This window comes from Entelurus aequoreus, linkage group LG04 (assembly GCF_033978785.1).
Source record: "Entelurus aequoreus isolate RoL-2023_Sb linkage group LG04, RoL_Eaeq_v1.1, whole genome shotgun sequence".
Taxonomy (NCBI): domain Eukaryota; kingdom Metazoa; phylum Chordata; class Actinopteri; order Syngnathiformes; family Syngnathidae; genus Entelurus; species Entelurus aequoreus.
In genome coordinates, this window is record NC_084734.1 from 52,332,867 (window position 1) to 52,344,199 (window position 11,333).

The 11,333-nt window shown below is 39.8% G+C and overlaps 1 protein-coding gene across 1 annotated transcript; it reads right to left on the reverse strand.

The window, feature by feature from the left end:
- Nucleotides 1-5,811: 5,811 nt before the first annotated feature.
- Nucleotides 5,812-10,422, reverse strand: ubr7 (ubiquitin protein ligase E3 component n-recognin 7). Its single transcript, XM_062045267.1, has 12 exons — nt 10,266-10,422; nt 8,481-8,624; nt 8,264-8,397; nt 8,096-8,156; nt 7,686-7,781; nt 7,498-7,551; nt 7,298-7,403; nt 7,160-7,224; nt 6,924-7,085; nt 6,694-6,859; nt 6,559-6,620; nt 5,812-6,441 (listed from the first exon to the last, which is right to left on the reverse strand). The coding sequence occupies exons 2-12, from the start codon at nt 8,616-8,618 to the stop codon at nt 6,352-6,354; spliced, it is 1,134 nt and encodes a 377-aa protein (XP_061901251.1). The 5' UTR covers nt 8,619-8,624; nt 10,266-10,422; the 3' UTR covers nt 5,812-6,351.
- Between the last annotated feature and the right edge of the window lie 911 nt (nt 10,423-11,333).

An 11,333-nucleotide genomic window follows, 5' to 3' on the forward strand; every position in this document is an offset into this window, starting at 1 on the left:
GGCAGTCGCCCAGGTGCCAGCACGGCCAGACAGGTGAGAGATAACAAACGCTACCTTAGCCCGCTCAGAGGTGAATGCGGAAGCGTTTAGCTCGAAATGAAGTTCACACTGCGTCAGGAATTGTCTTACGTCTTCCCTTTCCCCGGAAAAACGTTCGGGTCGGGATAGCCGTATGTTGCTGGTACTTGCGGGTTGTGTAGGTTGGGTGGATGCCTGGTCAGGCACAGTGGTCGAGGTGGGTATGACGGTGGCTAGCAGCATGTTGACTCGCTCCAACATGGCGTCTTGACGCTCCGACATCCCCTGTAGACCTCGGCTCAGGTGGTCAAGCTGGTCCCCCTGCTGGTTGATCCGTTGAGCATGGCCTTGAAATGCTCTTTTCCAGGAGTCTGTCTCTGCGGGTTCCATAGTATGGCCGGAACTTTCTGTTAGGAATCGGTGAGGTGGATCCCAAGGATGCAGAGACGAATTTGTGTTTACAATTGTTCTTCCTTTTATTGGGCGGAAGCACAAGGTAGCAAAACAAAGGCGATGGTGGAAAACACAAAACACACCATGTAAAAAACTACTAAGAGAAAAAAAACACACAAAACTAAAAGCGCTAGACAAGGCTAGGAAAAATATACTTCATGAAAGAAGTAAATAGACTAGGTACAAAATAAAACGCTAGACAAGGCTAGGAATAATACGGGCCAACCTGAGGTGAAAGGTACGCGATGAACTAGTGAGTTCTCTTGGCACGACCAACAGGTTGCAAGCAATGGCAAAGTTCCGGCGCTCACCGGTTGTCAGCAGCCTGGTTAAATAAGCTGTTTCTAATTACTGTCAGGTGTGTGCTGCTGCCTTGCGTCAGCTGCACTCCATACTGTGAACGAGAGAGAGAGTGAACATGGAGTGCAGACAACAGAAATGAGCAAGGACATTACAGATTACCACAATTACGCCCATAAAGCCCTCTAAAAAAGATTTTAAACCGCCAACAATACTCCATTTACATGTCGGGACCAACCTAATAACCAAGTATTAGCGATATTGTTTTAATAAGAGCTAACGCCCAGAAACTTCTTTTAGCGGTGCCTTGATCACAGAGAGGTAACTAGCTTATGCAGCTATTAACATACTGAGCTGCTGCATCGGCTCTGAGTTGGTTAAAATTTGTGCTAGATTATAAATCACACCTCTCAGTCTAGTAGAAGGTTGTTGCAATTACCCGAGAAGTTGGTAATTTTTTTAATTCAACTTAGACCAGAAGACATTGCTAGGAATACCCAACAAGATGCTTTTTTGCTCCTAGCATGTTCTTACATGAGTGAGGATTATGATAAATTCATCATCTAATTGTGCTGAAAGATATAAACATCCCATCAGTTGACATCCCGGTGAGAGTAGATTTTGTACAGTAAGTGATTGTTTTATTATGTTTATAGTTTGTATATTTTGTGCAGCACTTGGCAATACTGCTACATGATGCTTTGTGTTTAATAAAAGCTGGATCTTCTTAGCACACAGCTTCTAATTTTTTATAGCTCATCCTCCTTATATTCAGGCTCGAAAAGATATGGTTCTGGATCGTAATTTTGTTCAAAGTAGTAGTCGTTGGCTCTCACTAACTACCATGATTAGTGGTAGCTGCTGTTGTTGAAGGAAATAGAGAACGCAATGCGCTCTGTGAAAGTAATGCCGGCAAAAAAAATTTACGGCAATGCTTAAATTAGCAAAACGCATAAATATTACATTATTAATATGTTATTATGAATGTGCCTACATTACATATACATTTACAGAATTTATATAAAACGTTGATGGATGTTTTTGGATGTTTTTATACAGCTCTGTAGGCCGAATATTACGAATCCCAATGTTAGCCGCCTCTTGCTAGCGTTTATTAAGTGTTAAATGCAACACTTTTGTTTTTTATCCCATTTTTCATGAGTTGAACTCAATAATCTAAAACTTTTACTATATACACAAAATACCTATCTATTCCTCTCAAATATTGTTCACAAATCTGTGTTAGTGAGCATTTCTTCTTTGCCAAGATAGCACAGGTTTGCCTTAGGCTGCCCACAATAAAAGGCCATGCTGAAATGTGCAGTTTTATCACACAGCACAATGCCACAGATGCCGCAAGTTTTGAGGGAGCATGCAGTTGGCATGCTGACTGCAGGAATGTCCACCAGAGCTGTTTCCCGTTAATGGAATGCTCATTTCTCTACCATAAATTGTCTCCAAATGCATTTCAGAGAATTTGTCAGTACATCCAACTGGCCTCACAACCGCAGACCATGTGTAACAACACAGACTGGGGTAGATCCTGCTGAAATCCTATGTATTGAATGAATAGAGAATCGTTTTGAATCGGAAAAAAATCGTTTTTGAATCGAGAATCGTGTTGAATTGAAAAATAAATCGATTTTGTATCGAATCGTGACCCCAAGAATTGCTATTGAATCGAATAGTGGGACACCCAAAGATTCACAGCTCTAATATTTATATAGCGCTTTTCTCAAGTGACAATATCTAAGTTACATTTTTAAACCAGTGTGGGTGGCACTGGGAGCAGGTGGGTAAAGCATCTTGCCCAAGGACACAACGGCAGTGACTAGGATGGCGGAAGCGGGGATCGAACCTAGAACCCTGAATTTTCTGGCACTGCTGCTCTACCAACCAAATTATACCGCCCCAAGAGTAGTGGACCAACATTCCACAGGCAACAATCAACAACCTGATCAACTCTATGTGAAGGAGATGTGCTGCACTGCGTGAGGCAAATGGTGGTCACACCAGATACTGCCTCCTTTTCTGATACCCCCAAATAAAGCAAAACTTCACATTTCAGGGTGGTCTTTTATTGTGGGCAGCCTAAGACACACCTGTGCAATAATCATGCTGTTTAATCAGCATCTTGATATGCCACACCTGTGAGGTGGGATGGATTATCTTGATAAAGATCACGCTCACTAACACGGATTAAGACATATTTGAGAAGAATAGGTATTGTGTGTGTGTATATAGTTAAAGTTTTAGGTTTTTGAGTTCAACTCATGAAAAATGGGAGCAAAAACGAAAGTGTTGCGTCTATATTTTTGTTCAGAATGTGTTCTTGTCTCACGAAGAGATTGTGAATGATAGGCAATTAAAAAACAAAAACAATTTCAGCATTATAACGTATTTTTTAACGCACAAATTAAGACAAAAAAAATTAAGAATTGTTTAAATGGAAGAAAACTTTAATTTTTGTGGCCCTTGGAAATCTTGGTGCCCTAAGCAACCGCCTGTTTGTGTAATGGTAAGTCCGCCCCTGATTGAAGGAGAGGCATCAATGCCTTTAGAGTTGATTTTTAATGCATATGCTTTAATTAATATAAGTTTTTCATTAAAATTAGAAAAACAAGATACACACACACACATATATATAGAAATGGTCACAGCTGATGAGGTGTTTAAAAAATTAAACGCGCTCCACCCTAACAAGGCCACCGGCCTTGATAATATTCCCTCCAGATTCCTCAGGGACTCTGCCTCCATCATTGCCCCGATCATCACGCACATAATAAACCTATCAATTACACAAGGCCAAGTACCAAAAGATTTTAAGATTGCAAGAGTAACTCCCCTCTTTAAAAAAGGAAGCAAATTGGAACCTGGCAACTACCGACCTGTTTCTATTTTCAGTTCCATTTCGAAAGTAATGGAAAAAATTGTTTATGAACAGGTCGATAGTTACCTTGCCACTAATAAACTCATGTACAAATTCCAATCCGGCTTCAGAACTAACCACTCCACTGACACATGCCTTCTCTATCTGACCGACCACATCAAACATGAGGTGGACGCGGGCAAATACTGCGGCATGGTCATGCTGGACCTTCAGAAGGCCTTTGACACCGTTAACCACGCTATACTGTTGGATAAGCTCAGAGCAATCGGATTTAACAAAAACTCATGGAGCTGGATGCAATCTTACTTTGAGGGGAGGGAGCAGGTGGTAGAGGTGAACGGCACCGTGTCCCCCCCCCCTCTCGGTGAGCTGTGGAGTCCCCCAAGGCAGTATATTGGGACATCTACTGTTCCTAATATACATAAACGACATGTCATCGGCATGCGACTGTGAATTGTTTTTGTTTGCGGATGACTCTGCCTTGGTGGTATCTGGCAAGGACAAGTCACAGGTGGAGAAAATCCTCAGTGCTGAGCTCTGTAGAACTTGCACCTGGCTCGCTGACAACAAGCTATCCATACACTTGGGTAAAACAGAATCCATCCTGTTTGGGTCCCACATCAACCTCAAGAAAGTCAATGACTTCACCATAAAAGTGGGTGACATTGTTATCACCAGGAAAGATGAGGTCTCCTACCTAGGTTCCATTCTAGAGGCTAACCTTTCCTGTGATAAAATGGCAACCAAGGTAATCAAAAAGGTTAACCAACGAACGAGATTTCTCTACAGAATCTCCTCTCTGGTCAACAAAAGCACCTTGAGGATTCTGGCGGGAACTCTCGTTCAACCCTTTTTCGATTACGCATGCACCTCCTGGTACCCTAGCACCTCCAAAACCCTTAAATCTAAACTCCAAACATCTCAGAACAAGCTAGTCAGGTTACTGCTAGACCTCCACCCCAGATCCCACCTCACTCCTACCCACTTCTCTAAAGTGGGCTGGCTCAAGGTGGAGGACAGAGTTAAACTACTAGCACTGAGCCTAGTCTATAAAATCCGCTACACCTCCCTGATACCGAAGTACATGTCAAACTACTTCCTTAACGTAAATGACCGCCATAACCACAACACCAGGGGGAGCTCCACTAACCACGTTAAACCCAGATTCCGAACTAACAAAGGTCTTAACTCATTCTCTTTCTATGCCACATCAATGTGGAATGCGCTCCCAACAGGTATAAAAGAAAGGGCATCTCTATCCTCCTTCAAAACCGCAATAAAAGTTCACCTCCAGGCAGCTACAACCCTAAACTAACACCCTCCCCGGATTGCTAACAATCAAATGTAAACAATCAAATGCAGATACTTTTTCTTATGCCTTCTGATCTCTCTCTCTCTCTCTATGTCCACTACTTGATGTCCATATCCTAACCCCCCACCCCCCCACCCCCCCTCCACACCCCTGATTGTAAATAATGTAAATAATTCATTGTGATTATCTTGTGTGATGACTGTATTATGATGATAGTATATATGATAGTATATATCTGTATCATGAATCAATTTAAGTGGACCCCGACTTAAACAAGTTGAAAAACTTATTCGGATGTTACCATTTAGTGGTCAATTGTACGGAATATGTACTTCAATGTGCAACCTACTAATAAAAGTCTCAATCAATCAATCAATATATATATATATACAGTATATATATATATATATACCTGTATATATATATATATATATATACCTGTATATATATATATATATATATACTGTATATATATATATGTAAAAAAAAAAAAGAAGCATATAGCATATATATATATATATATATATATATATATATATATACAGTATATTTGCTTTTTTTACTTTTACAAAATTAATAACCATTTTACAGCTTATGAAAATGTACTTTGTTGTAAAAATATCTTGTTTTCCTCGTGGAGAAGTTTATAAGTTTGGAAATATATTCTTCCAGACTGGCAGCCACATTCATTCATTCATCTATTTCCTCATTCATGTATTCATACTGTCAAACGATTACATTTTATTAAGAATAATCACACTTTTGCATTTTGATTAATAGTACATTTCTTTCATGCATATTTTAAATGAACTTAAAAAAAAGACATCAATATTTTGACACAAATGCAATTTTATTGTCAGAATGTTATACAGGAATATTTTTTATCTGTTAAAAACTTGCTAACAATTTTATCTAAAATACCATTGGGTGTTTATTTTGAGGTGAACTTTACAATTGAGCTAAACAGTCTGATCCTCACTCATCTTTGCACTGACCTGATCACTGACTGTATAACAACACACTTTCAGGTAACCATCAGAGGTTAAGGTAAATGAGTATGTGCGGTCAAAATAAATTGCATGATTAATCTGCATTTATACACAATTAATGCAATGTTTTGTGATTAATCACATGAGTTAAAACGTTTACTTTGACAGCCCTAGTATAAGGTAAAAACATTGGTAGTAAACAGACGACACATGCATACAAATTTCACTGGCGCAGACTAGTTTTTATTTTTCATTTAAAAAAAACATCACTGTCACTGACCTTTAACCCCTGAAATGAAATATGAACAACAAGCATTGTTCATCAAGACAAAACACTAAATAGACTGTGATGGGGCAGCAAGAGGACATCTGGTGAAGGTCGAAGGGCATCAGGCACAGTAGAAGCGTCCGTCGACTTGATTTCTTTTGCGACTCTGCTGCTGCTCAAAGAACTGCCGAATGTCATCAGATGTCACAACCTGTCGCATGAAAAATACACCAGTCATGTGACTGTTCCACCTGGTTACCCTTTAGACATTGTTAGCAGCAGCAACCCCACTTGGTCAAATGTGGTCTTGAATGTTCGCAGCACTTACCTTTCCTTCTGCAGCAAACCTCTGCAGGAAGTCTTTCAGTTCACTCTTCATGTCGTTGTATCCTAACAGGAAGTAGAATAAACCCAGCGCACACATTTGACTGGTTGTTTTGCTGGCGCCATCACTTTTTTTTACCGTGAATGATCTCCAGCTGCTGTACTCTGTTCAAGTTGTCTAGCGCTGACATCAGAGGGTCGTGACTTTGTTCACACTGTTCCTCACTCTTTCCTTTGTCCTCGTAAGCAAGGACAGTATCCAACTCATCCAGCAGGAAGGAGACACCTGCCTCTGACAGACTTCCCTGAAGAAAGCAGAAGACGTGTTACCAGCTTTGCTCGTGAAACAGAAGGTCGGACTTATGGCACCTGGCAGGCACTGCAGCGGCACAGCTTTGAACGCCACCCCGACGGCCAAAATACCGCTCCAGACCGGGCCCGCTTAACACCCGTCGCCTGAAGCTGCTTCATTCTGCAACTAGGATCCTCCTGACAAACTCTTTTGCAGCTCGGCTCGGCGACGTCATCCACCTGAATGAAGTCAATAAACCGTGGAAAGTCTGTTTCATTTTGGAGGTCATTTGACAATCTGACGATATCTTCACCTTGTCAGACCGATCCAGGTGGGCTCCTGTCTCCTTCACCTCTGACTCAACTGCAGGACCTGCAACTGGACAGAGGAAATCACAATACAATATTGATACCAAAGGAGATTCTGGAAAATTAGATCAGACAAAGTTTACCTGCGATATGATCGGCATAGCACCACAAGAACATGTTTCTGTTCATACATGACTCACAGATCATCTCCTGCAGCTCTACACAATCTGGAACTTCACAGCCCAGATGCTGGACACACACACACACACACACACACACACTATATGTTAGATAGCCTACAGTACACGTGACTAAGTCAATCTTAAAGTTCAGAAAAACGCACCCGACCATGCAGCCAATCCTCACATAACACACACTGGATCATTTCATCTTCAACCTGTGAATAAAATCATTGAATGAAAAAAAAACATCTTAGGAAGGTTTTAAAAAATGTTGGGGTTTTTTAGAACTAAAATAAACAAAAAAGGGACACGTGTGCACAGTCAATGTCAAAGAGTGCCAGAGTGTCACCTGGTCTTCTGGGTCAGGGTACGGCCGACAGCAAGTACAGTACTCTCCAAAGAAGTTATGACTGTATTTATTCAGAGTGTTGAAATCCTCCTTGTCCTAACATATAAATGGACAAAAGATTATTAGAACGTTGAAGGACAAAAATAAGTGGTACAATAATAAAATAGTTTGCTAATGACTGACTGTCAGAGTTTAGTCGACATGTGGTTATTGTTTTTTTAAAATAATATAGAAGAAGCCCAATCAGTGCATGTATCTCCAAATCTCATTCGAATGAGATTATGAGGGTGAGAGTCATTTTGGGATGGACTGATCAACATCTAATGTTTGATGGAAGAAAAGCAGTAAACATTGGTGTGTATACACACTCACACATGCACACGCACACATTGATCTGTCCAGTGACTCACAGTAAAGAGTTTACACCGCACATCTGCAAATTTCTTGTTTCCACAGTCACAGCGGAAGTTCCTGAAGAGCACAATAGTACAGAGCAACTTCATCAATGTTCTCTTTTATTGACGTACTAACTGCAATCTATTTGATTTATTACTGATCAAAAGGTGAAAGGTCATCACCTCTTGGTGTAGAGCTCAAACAAGTCGTGACCTTCATGGCATTTGTACGAACACGCCAAACACACGCCAGCTGCTTCGCCTCCTTTTGGTGTGCATGTGTTGCAAGCGTACAAAGCCTGACGCTTCACATAGCCCTGCACACACATGCACCAATCATTTGAAACATCAACATTATTTGCAGTGACAACATGATGAGATCTTCTATGTGACAGATCACCTGAGGATAGGAGCAGTGATCTGAGTCACTTCCAGCTAACACAGCAGAAGCTTCTTCTTGCAGCTCCTGGTCCTCCTGCAAGACATCCACCAAAGACACAGTCTGCTCCTCTGACGTCACTAAGTGCTCCTCAGACATCTTGAGCTGCCACACAAAACGTGCAATTAATACAACTAACAATAAGCAGTGTTGGGTTAGTTACTGAAAACCAGTAACTAGTTACAGTTACTAGTTACTTTATTTCAAAAGTAACTCAGTTACTCAGTTACTAACACCAAAAAGTAATGCGTTACTGTGAAAAGTAACTATTTAGTTACTTCTTTTTTTAAAGCTCCCATTAATGCCCTTTTAGCCTTCATTTCAGTACTGTTATTGCACTGGAGAATAATACAATGTGTTGATCAACTTGACATGCATTTGCATCACTGAACTCTGCTAAGCAATGTGGTCTACATACAACACACAAAGACAAAGATATGTTTCAAAGGGCCAACTTATTTCAGGCCAGAACAAATTGACAAAACTATTTTAAATAGCTGCAACATAACATACATAAGTAACAAACAGCATAATAACAACATAGCTGTAAACGAAATACGTACTTTAACTTTATTTTTACATACCAAAGCTTAACCAGGCGTTTTTTCTCTCAAGGAATTCTGAAATAAAATCATGTCTGAAGCCCAGAACACTCTACACATTTCCCCAGTTTTAGTTTAGAGATAAGGAAATATTGGCCTGGCCCACTAGGATCCCTCTTTGTGTTTGTGAATTTTATTTTTTATACATTTAGAGCGATATGATAATCAAACACTCTAGAAGTCTAGAAATAAAGAGTATATAAGAGAATTGACAGAGTGTGTGTACTATAATTCATAATAACATTGATTTTGATTCAATATTATGTTTTGAGCAATGAGTTTGAAAGAAAAAAAACCCAGCTTTGTTTTATTAGTCAACATTGCAACGTTTTCTAAATTACATTTCACCTTTAAGCTTTTTTATTTCACTTTTGTTATGTTTTTGTTTATTTTAATAGTATTCTTAGAAAGTGCTGTGGGCCTTTAAAACATTAGCTGTGGGCTGAAAATGGCCTCCGGGGCACACTTTTGACACCCCTGCTATAGATAATAAAAAATTTAATCTGATAAATCTATCGGTAAAAAGCTGAGCCTGGTGACGCATGCGTGTTAACAACTCTCTCGCTCTCTCTGTCTCCGCCCCTCCCTCACGAATGCTGCTGCGCGCACCCCTCCCCTCCCTCCCTTTCCTTCCCGCACTCAGACACACACACAGCGCGGCGGCTCCTCCGTGTGACACAAGAGATTCAGAAGAACGACACCGTAGTGCTGCCACAAAACACACTCAGATCTTCTGTTTTAAGCCAATACTACATAAAAAGTAACGTAAAATAACGCAGTAACGCATCATGTAGTAACGGTGACTGAGTTACTGAATATAAAAAATAATGCGTTAGATTACTAGTTACCGCCGAAACTAACGGCGTTACTTTGTAACGCGTTAGTCCCAACACTGACAATAAGTATATTAGAGTGAACAATTTGAATACCTCAACAATCACACATGCAATTGGGCGAAAGTATCAATAAGGTGAACAAATTACACAATTTATGTTTGCATATAATCACCAAGTGAGCAAGAAGAATACAATAAAAACTTCGTGCTGAGCTTTACAGTGAACAGCAAAGCTGCGCTTGTGCTATAATGGCCGTTAGCGATTCAAACTGGATAAACAATAAATGTGATGAATAATGCAACTATTACCCCACGTAGCCTGGTAGTCAGTTAGACAATGTAGTAAAACGAATGAATCATTATCATTCACAGGTCCTCAGACATTGTTGTCAAAACGCTAGCTCATGCTAACTAATGCTAGTTGCGACCACAACATCCGGTTCTTCTTCTTTTTCTTCTTCGTGTACTACGGCGGTTGCTATCCAGCTTCATGGTGCAATACCGCCACCTTCTGCTACGGAGTGTGGGTCATACAGTAGTCCGTCCATCCATTTTTTTACCGCTTGTCCTCTCGCTGTCGTGAGGGGTGGTTGAGTCTATTCACAATCTAAATCTCCATTTCACAAATAACCTGAAAAAAACAAACAAAAAAATAATAACTCAAATACCTATCTCGTAGGGGTGTGGGAAAAAATTGATTTGAATTTGAATCGCGACTCTCACGATGTGCGATTCAGAATCGATTCTCTTTTTTTTTTTAAATCGATTTTTTTTTTTAACTAATCAATCCAACAAAACAATACACAACAATACCATAACAATGCAATCCAATTCCAAAACCAAACCCAACCCAGCAACACTCAGAACTGCAATAAACAGAGCAATTGAGAGGAGACACAAACACGACACAGAACAAACCAAAAGTAGTGAAACAAAAATGAATATTATCAACAACAGTATCAATATTAGTTACAATTTCAACATAGCAGTGATTAAAAATCCCTCATTGACGTTATCATTAGACATTTATAAAAAAATTAAAAAAAGAACAATAGTGTCACAGTGGCTTACACTTGCATCGCATCTCATAAGCTTGACAACACACTGTGTCCAATATTTTCACAAAGATAAAATAATTCATATTTTTGGTTCATTTAATAATCAAAACAAATTTACATTATTGCAATCAGTTGATAAAACATTGTCCTTTACAATTATAAAAGCTTTTTACAAAAATCTACTACTCTGCTTGCATGTCAGCAGACTGGGGTAGATCCTGCTGAAATCCTATGTATTGAATGAATAGAGAATTGCGTTGAATCGAAAAAAATTGATTTTGAATCGAATCGTGACCCCAAGAATCGATATTGAATCGAA